At 31.0% G+C, this 8677-nt stretch overlaps 1 protein-coding gene across 12 annotated transcripts in view; it reads left to right on the top strand.

Moving 5' to 3' along the window:
* The window catches only part of GLS (glutaminase), an 89172-nt gene that overhangs the window by 28506 nt on the left and 51989 nt on the right, over window positions 1-8677 (top strand). For 5 of the 12 annotated variants that reach the window (XM_012558168.2, XM_023739860.1, XM_012558169.2 and 2 more), the window contains 3 exons: window positions 409-467; window positions 8330-8362; window positions 8451-8509. In XM_012558168.2, the coding sequence (XP_012413622.1) occupies window positions 409-467; window positions 8330-8362; window positions 8451-8509 (151 nt within the window). The other 7 variants (XM_023739864.1, XM_023739863.1, XM_023739866.1 and 4 more) reach the window with 7 other exon arrangements.

The following is an 8677-nucleotide window of genomic DNA, read 5'->3' as shown; positions in this document are numbered from 1 at the left end:
TTCAGTGCTTAAGTATGTGTCAGGTACTTTCTGAGCACTTCATGTGTTTAATTCATTCAATCATTTTATCTTGATAAAGTATAGATACTATTATTTCCCCTGGTTTACATTGAAACAATTGAGGCACAGTGAAATTCAGTTACTTGCCCAAGGACACATAGCTACTAAGTGGAAGAGCTAGGAAATTTGGATGTGCACTTACATTGCTCTTTATTGTCTCTCTGTATTATATAAATCTTTACCTATATGATTATTAGAGCAGCATCCTAGAAGTGAATTACTAATCTGATATGTAACTGACTTAAATCGCCCCCCTGCCAAAAAAAAAATCTCTTAGGTACGAAGTATCTGTGCGTTGAAGAAAATGATACCATTTTGAAATAATGCTACTACTTTTGTATTTTACAGATAAGCCACACAATCCAATGGTAAATGCCGGAGCAATTGTTGTGACTTCATTAATAAAGGTAAGATGTTGACATTTCCTTTTAACCTAACAAAATTTTTTTAATAACTAAGGCATAAAGATGAGTTTGAGTTATTTATTTAGAACTGTGAAAAGTTTTCTTCTGGTCTTAAAAAAAATAATTGTACTGTATAAGGTTAGGATTTTTATTTATTTCAACATTAAATGATGTAATAATTTTAAGGGCAAAATTTAAAACAGATGACTATAAATTCCAGCAGTTAGTTACTCTTAACTTGAAGATCTGGTAAAAATGAAAAAAAAGTCTGCTGAAGAGTAAGCATAGGAGTTTTTCTTAAAAAGTTTTGAAATTTTTTTCTTTCTCTTCCTTTTGGCTCTTCTAGAATGAACAAGATATAAACAAAATTAAATGCATTTACTGTATAATTTTTGTCATCACCATATGTAAAAACAAATGGTCTGGTACTTTGTTTAAAACAAAGTATATTTACCCTCGAATACTCTGAAGTCTTTTATACTCTCGTGAGCTGGAATCACAATTTTCATTTGAACTTGTTTCATTTATTTTACTTAAATCATGCTATAACTAAAACAAGGCTTATTCCAGTTATTAAGTTATATTATCCTGATTATGCTTTCTAGTTTCTATTGTATTTAATGTTTTGTTTGCCTTATAATTGGACGTTTTAATGTTTTGAAATAAGCATTTGAAAATGGTTCTATTGTGAGATACTTAAGTTTTTAATTTCTAACTATAAATTTCATTTGTATTAAAATAAGTTTAATTTGTATTGAAACATTTATATGGTTTGTTCAGTAAATCTGTGTCTATTCCAAGTTAATAGACTTGGAATAAAACATAATGACATGGCTTTATAGATACGTTACTGAGGATGGGGTACTTGCTACACAAAGGGTATAAGTTACACCCTTGGCCCAGTTCACAAAAATTCATCTCATATGTGTACTAGAAATCCTCTCTTAACTTTCATGAGTTTTAGATATTCATGAGACAAACCTTTAAGATGGAAGACTATTAAAATATACATACATATACACACTTACACATGCACACACGCACACACACACACATATTTAGTTGTTATTTTGGGGCAAATGCTGCATAATCATTAGCCCATTTAATCCTTACAACTCCAATGAGATACATATAGCCAAGTGTTATTTTTTTAATGTAACTAATTTTAATAGGCTGTGGAAATTTTCATTTTGTCCGTTAGAACATCTAGTTATTTAAGGCTATTTTACATAAGAGAAAAGTCTGCTTGAGGTGAAAGAAATCTTTGTTTATTGTAGAAAATTATGAATATGTGCTAGGTGCCATCCTGCCTCCAGGTAGCATACATTGTAGTGTGGGGTATGCATGAGTAAATAGGCCTTTACCATGAGATTAGAAAATGTTCAATGAGAGAAAAGTCTCATTAATAGTTGTTCAGATTGGAACAGTAACTTAAATTAGAGGTATGGAAAATTATGATGATACAATGTATGTGTTAATGCTTGGTGGCCACTAGAATGGTTCTAAGGCTTTTTGGGTCTTCCCACAAAAATGTTCACGTATAGTGATTTTACATACAACTTTAGGGGGTTCTCACAGGCCCTTTGAAGCTGATCCATGGACCCCAGTTTAAGAACTTTTACACTGGAGAAAGATTAACATGGAACACCAGTGGTATTCTCAAGAAAGGGCATATGTGTAAATGATTAATTGAGGACTTCCTTAACTGCGTGCAGTTAAAAATCTTCCTTTGTTTAATGATTCACAGGTGTAATACACTCCCCTGAAATGCTGCATGTAGGAATTGCATGTATGGTCATATCATCATACCGTCCCTTCATTAGTTCCGTTTACTATAGTCACAAGCCATAAACTATACAATTGAATCACATTAATGTGGGCACTTAAAAACATAGTTAAAAAAAAAATATACAACATAAGTGTGGTTTAATGTGAAACAGTCAGAAATTTAACTGAGTCATCTTATATTTACAAATTTGATTAGTGATTTTAAATTTATAAAAATTTTAAGGAGCTCTGGTCACACAGTGGTTAAGTGCTCAGCTGCTAACCAAAAGGTTGGCGGTTCAGACTGACAAAGTTGAAAATAAGACTTTGGGGTATATCATTCATATTTGAGGTAACTTTTCTTTGAGTTTTTGTTTTTCAAATGTGTCTCACAAGTGCTTTTTTTTTTTTTATATGAAGTTCATACAAATCTTATATGGGGAAGTTTGATATAAATCTTTGTAAAACTGACTGCCCCAAAATGTAATACTTAAGATTTTTTTAAGAAAGAATTAAAAACTTACAAATATCTGTATGTGATCTCTGCAAGTTCTGTGATCACATAATATTTATGAATTAGTAATGGTTTTGAAATTGAGGTAATAAAACTATAGCTGGAAGGGCCTTCAGAAGTTGTCAAGCCCAGCTCTCTTACTTTATGTAGTTCAGGAAACTGAGACCAAATAGCTTGTGACAACAGTAGAATTGGCCTAAACTAAATCTCCTGATTTAGATTTGTTTTTCTGTTTGCTGTGTATTAGACTTCACGCTTCCATATTTAATACAGGTGTATGCTGTTTCTTTTGATGACATCTTTGACTTTACCTAATATAGTTATGTTGTCTGAAAAGCAGAAATGTTATTTTCTTAATTTTAACTTGTATGAAAGATACCAGTTTGTTGGTTTAAAAAGTTACATCTGTTTTTCAGTGGGTCTGTAGAGTTATTCTTTGTATATCAGTCAGTGCCTACTATCTCTAAGGAACCAGGTCCCTCCCAATGGGCTTACAGTTGAGTACCAAAGCATGGCTATTTTACCATGGCTACTAGATGTGAGTTCTGTTTTTTAGCTCTTCTTTTAGTTGATGACCTTAAGCCTATTAGTGTTTCTTTTCTTCCAAAATTCAGGGCTTTATTATGATGCCATTAACACATTTTCCTCACATTACTTCAAGCCCCTGGGGGAAAAAAAATTAACCAGAGTCTTTAGTAAGACTCTTTATTTCATAATTTTGTAGTATTGATATTTTTTCCTTGTAGGATTGGTGGTGATCCTCAGGAAATGGGGGAAGAGGCAAAGCAAATGTTCAAAAGGATTAGCAGATTGTGGAAAAAAGGAGGATTTTGGACAGAAGGAACCTGTTGCATAAATTCTTAACTACTAAACTTATAGAAAAACTTCAGTATTTAAAATTTTAACCAAAGCTATATAGGTAAATACCTTTTAAAAACAAATGTCATTTTATACTTAAAATGCACATATTTTTTGAAAAAAACATAAGGACTATACTTGCTTTCTTTTTCTGTCTGGTAGCTACTAACTTTAAAGGAATATTTTTTGATGCAGTCTGTTTGATGATGATAATATGTGGTTGCCTGATTTAAAGAATAAAAATAAATTTGAAAGGAGCACAGTTATTTCTGAATAAAATAGCGCTATCCTTATGTACTTTTTTTTCTCTTCAGTGATAAAAATTTCACCTAGTATCAATTTAAAAGTTAAGGTCTGCGGATGACTTCAGGGGTAGGGTGGAAAAATGAGGGCGACGAATTGCAAAATAATTGCCACTAGTCTACTTTTTTATTTTAGAGGTCAAGAGTAAGCTATACTGTCTTCTATGTTTATGTCTCTTTTTATTCTAGTTGTAGTTTTCAGTTTTTATCTTTTGAAGAAGCTTAATCTTTTTTATCAAAAGTATTTTTAGTATTTTGGAGTTTAAAAGTGACTTTTTTTTTTTTTGGCAATTTAATGATGGCTCCATGAAAATCAAGACAAGTTTAAGTGTATAATGCTCAATTTGGTCATATTAACAATAACCTGTTAGACTTGCTTATAAGCCACATACCTAAGGTAGTTTTTGGCTGTGGAGAGCAGTGGATGATGCCTTAGATGTCTTTGCATTCAGAAGAGAGGACTGACTGTATTGATGTATTTACTTTCATATTTATACCAGTTGGTATATTTGAGGGTTTTGTTTTAATTTTATAAAGGCAGATAATTTATTGCCAAAAGAATTCCTTTTTTTGTTGCTTTTTAATTAGGGTTAATTTGTGAAAATACTAGATCTTGATCATTGTTTTTTATGTGTAATATCTCTTTTAATTCTCCTGGTAATATTTAACTTTAAGGCATTTCTGGGGAAAGTTAGAGTATTTGATAAAAAAGATCATTTTCACTTACTTTTTCACCTCTTCTATTATCTAATTTTTACTTGGCTTTTGTACCTCTGTATTTTATTAATGGAATCAAATTTTGTATTTACAGAATAACTGATAAATGTATTGACTTTAAATGAGCCATATTAATATTAAATTTATTGGTAGATCTCTGTGTTAACAGTAGCATTTTAATCTGTGTTATGATGTATAATACATGAATCAATTCATGAATACACTGTAAAAACCAACCATGAAAACACTCTACCATAGTTTTTAATAGCCAGTGTTAAAACTCAGTGCCTCTATATAAAAATTTCATTTATAAAGTTTTCTTCAAAAGAATGTAAATTCTGTAGCATGATAGAAATGTTTATAGGAAAATATTTATTTCTAGTAGTGGGGTTTGATTACCCTTTTCAGACAAATCGTTTGCTTTTAAAAGTCATTTTAATGGTTGGATTAGAAATGTTGGTAAATATTTTTTTCCAGTTTAGTCTCTTTTAAAAGTTTTCCTACTATATTCACTACAAATTACTGTTAACTTATTCAAAATTAAAATAATACAGTGTCTAATAAGCTTATGCAAAGATCTTCAACTTGGGGACATGAAGTTTTTCCAAGGGGTAAAAGGGAATTTATAGTTTTAAGACAATCAGTTTCCGGATTTCAGTTTCTTCTACCTGCTCTTTCTTATGATTGATCTTCATTTGGTTCAGGTATCCTTCCATTTTCTAAAAGAAGAGCATTCTTCTTACGCGTCCTGAATGTTTCTGTGGTGCACTGCCTCAGGTTGTAAAAACCTCTTGGGCACCAACAAAAGAGAGCATTTTGAAATACTGGAGTCAGAACATTTTGAAATATTGGAGTCAGTATTGAGGATGTGAATGTAATGACTGGGTAACAAATCCTTTTGTATACCAGGTTATTTCTAGTTCTTTGGTTTCAACAAAATTGAAAGAGAATTAATTGTCAGTTAATAAGAACAGTAAGTATGATTTCTGAGGGCCAGTCAACTCTGACTTTTGGCATATAATGAGGTATAGAACTGAGTGACATTTAAAGAACTGAGTGACAATGCTGTAATAAAACTTTTTCTATTCCCATCTACTTATAGATTGTCAGCAAGGTTTCTCAGCTCATACACTGTAAAAACTAAAAGTAGGAAGAGAAACACTATCTCATTCTAGCAATATAAACTATCCACTGATTAACATGAGCTAAGTAAAAATCAATTACTGTTTGAAAGGGGAAAGAAAATACTGTAAAGGAACAGTTCCCTAAATGAGTGTGGTAAGTTATTAGCAAATAAATATTTTTCCTTTAACTTTTTATTGATGAAAATTTTCAAACATATACAAAATAAATAGTATAACCAGCCTCTGTGTACCCATTGCCAGCTTCAATTTTTTTAAACATCTATCCCTCCACCCCGCTGCATCCTCCTACTCACTTAATGATGATAATGGTTTTACAGTTTTTGTTTTTTTGGGGAGGAGGAGAATTTAACTCTGTTTTGTACATGTGTATGTGTGTGTTTTCCAACAGCTTTGCAAATAAACTTTTTACTGTAACTTTTTCAAGTTAAAATTATATGATATTTAATAATGGTTATCAGATCCCGTGTATCCTTGAAGTACATGAAATCATTACAAGGAGTACAGGGGCAAATATACTTCGTTAATTTAAATGCCACTTCTAGGATAGATAATAAGAATGAACGTTAATCAAATGCCATCACATTTAAACAGGGTAATTTTAGGGAGAGACTTTTCTTGAGTTAACACACAATAATTCAAGTATTTTATTTTGCTCCCTTTACATTATCTGCCCAGGGCATTTTAAGTAGTTTACCCAAAATGATGTGTAATGACAAACATTGGTAAACACCAGTTGTTTTTCTTAAAAACAAAATAGAAACAAAACTCAATTATGCTTTAATTTAGTAGGCAAAAAAATAGACCAACTATGTGACCATACCCTAGAATTGAAACAGTTTTTATTTTTGTTTTTCATATTAAACGTGACAGCTAAATAAAGTTAGTATTAGTTTTACAGGCACAGTTTAGGTCAGTAAATGAAAGTTTTAATATAGCTTTTGGTTATTTTACGTTGATTAACTGTATAACCAGCAGTTATCCATGTGACATCCCAATGCAAATGCCGACATCCTTTTCCAAAAGAGTTGTTTTTTGTTTTGTTTTGTTTTTTGTGCTTTTCCAAAGATTAAAAAGGTTTTTATGGTTTAAATGTTGTTACATATTTTACAGCATTAGGATCTATGGAATATTTTGACAACTGCAACAGTTCAATGAAGTTGGTAATTTCTTCTTTTAATTATTTTTCATTGAACACCTTTGGCGTTACATTTCTACGTTTTTTATTTCTGGTGTATTAGAAGGAAAGAAAACTTAAAACATGTCAAAGGATGCTTTAGGGAAAATATATAGATTGTGATTACCATATGGCTAAAGCTAAATTAACCTTATATTATTTAAGCTTTGTTAATGCCTGATTTTGATGACATAGTGTGGTGTTTCTTTCAGTTACTGATTGACTGATTTCAGTGACTACACATCCTTTCTCCAATAAATTGATTTGTAGGTTTTCACAGATTATCAGCCACAATTTATCTCCTTGTAAAGTGGAGAATGAACCTGGCTTTATACAATTAAATGATAGTCTAGTACAGGTTCCCCTCCCCTACCCCCATAATAAAAATCTAAAGTGTACTACTGTTTTGGATCTTTTGAGGGTAAAGTCTAAAAAAATACATTTTTTAAAACTTTGTTTGCCAAATTATTTTATTTTAAACCTGCTTATAAATTAGAGATGTATTGTTTCTATTGGGTGCATATCACCAATTAATACGTTTGATTTCAGATCTACAACTTACTGCTTTGTAAACTTCGCGGAGGTAAAATGAACTGATCTGCGTTATATAGGTTGTTCCTATTGACATTTGCAGTAGCTAACATGTCAGAAATAGAGGTGCTGAAACAATACATCTTCCATGATCTGAATTGGCATAATGCTAAGTATAATTGTAGTTAATTTTTTAGATACTGTAAAATATAAATTTTAATTTTTTAGTTCAAGTGTTATTGTAACCAGTGAGAGATTTTAAGGGTAGCTCTTTTTCTGCACTAGTTAAATATACCCATAATGTTCGTATATATTAGAATTAAAAAAGATTAGCTAGTTTTACAACATAAGTCATTCTTCTAACACTAATATTGGTATAACTTTATACGTAGATTGTTCTTAATTTAAAATTATAATGTATGTATACTTAATTGTTTTCTAAGGGTGAAACTTTATTTTAAGTTTTCTAAATGTGCAACTAAATAAATAGTGTACAGTCAAGTAAATTATGTGCTGTCATGAAAGACAAGGGGTTGGGGTAACTTGTATTGTAAATTCTGTAAGTTCAGGTTGGGTATTTTAAATTCTGTAAATTCAGGTTGGGTAAAGATGTACTTAAAATAAAGCATTCCCTTTGTAAGTCAGACCTATTCTCAACATATTGGTGTTAATGACAGAACACTTGAAAGAATTTATGTAAATACTAAATTGCTTTAGAAGTATTTCCTAGATTTAAAAGTACTAATGCAGTGTGTCAATTATAGTGGTAGCAGTTTGAAAGTTTTGATATTACATTGGCTTAAAATTTAACTGTAGTGGTACCTATACTAATATACTTATGTCTCGTTTCTCTGCAGCAAGGAGTAAATAATGCTGAGAAATTTGACTATGTAAGTGGAATGTAGAATTCAGTTTTTATGCCACGTTCTTTACAGATTTGTCTTTTGATTACTAATACTTCCTACTTTCGGTTTATAGGTGATGCAGTTTTTGAATAAGATGGCTGGCAATGAATATGTTGGATTCAATAATGCAACGTGAGTCTTATTGGTGACTTTTTATGGGGCAACAGGCCATAGATTAATGGAAAAAAATCTAGATTATAGAATTTTGTTTTTGTTTTTTTGTTGTTGTTGATGTTGTTAGGTGCCATCAAGTTGGTTCTGACTCATGGCAACCCTATACTCTGTGTACAACAGAACCAA

The sequence above is a fragment of the Trichechus manatus genome, unplaced genomic scaffold, assembly GCF_000243295.1.
Source record: "Trichechus manatus latirostris isolate Lorelei unplaced genomic scaffold, TriManLat1.0 scaffold00142, whole genome shotgun sequence".
Taxonomy (NCBI): Eukaryota; Metazoa; Chordata; class Mammalia; order Sirenia; family Trichechidae; genus Trichechus; species Trichechus manatus.
The sequence above is the reverse complement of the archived record's forward strand: the minus strand, read 5'-3'. Positions and strand labels throughout refer to the sequence as shown.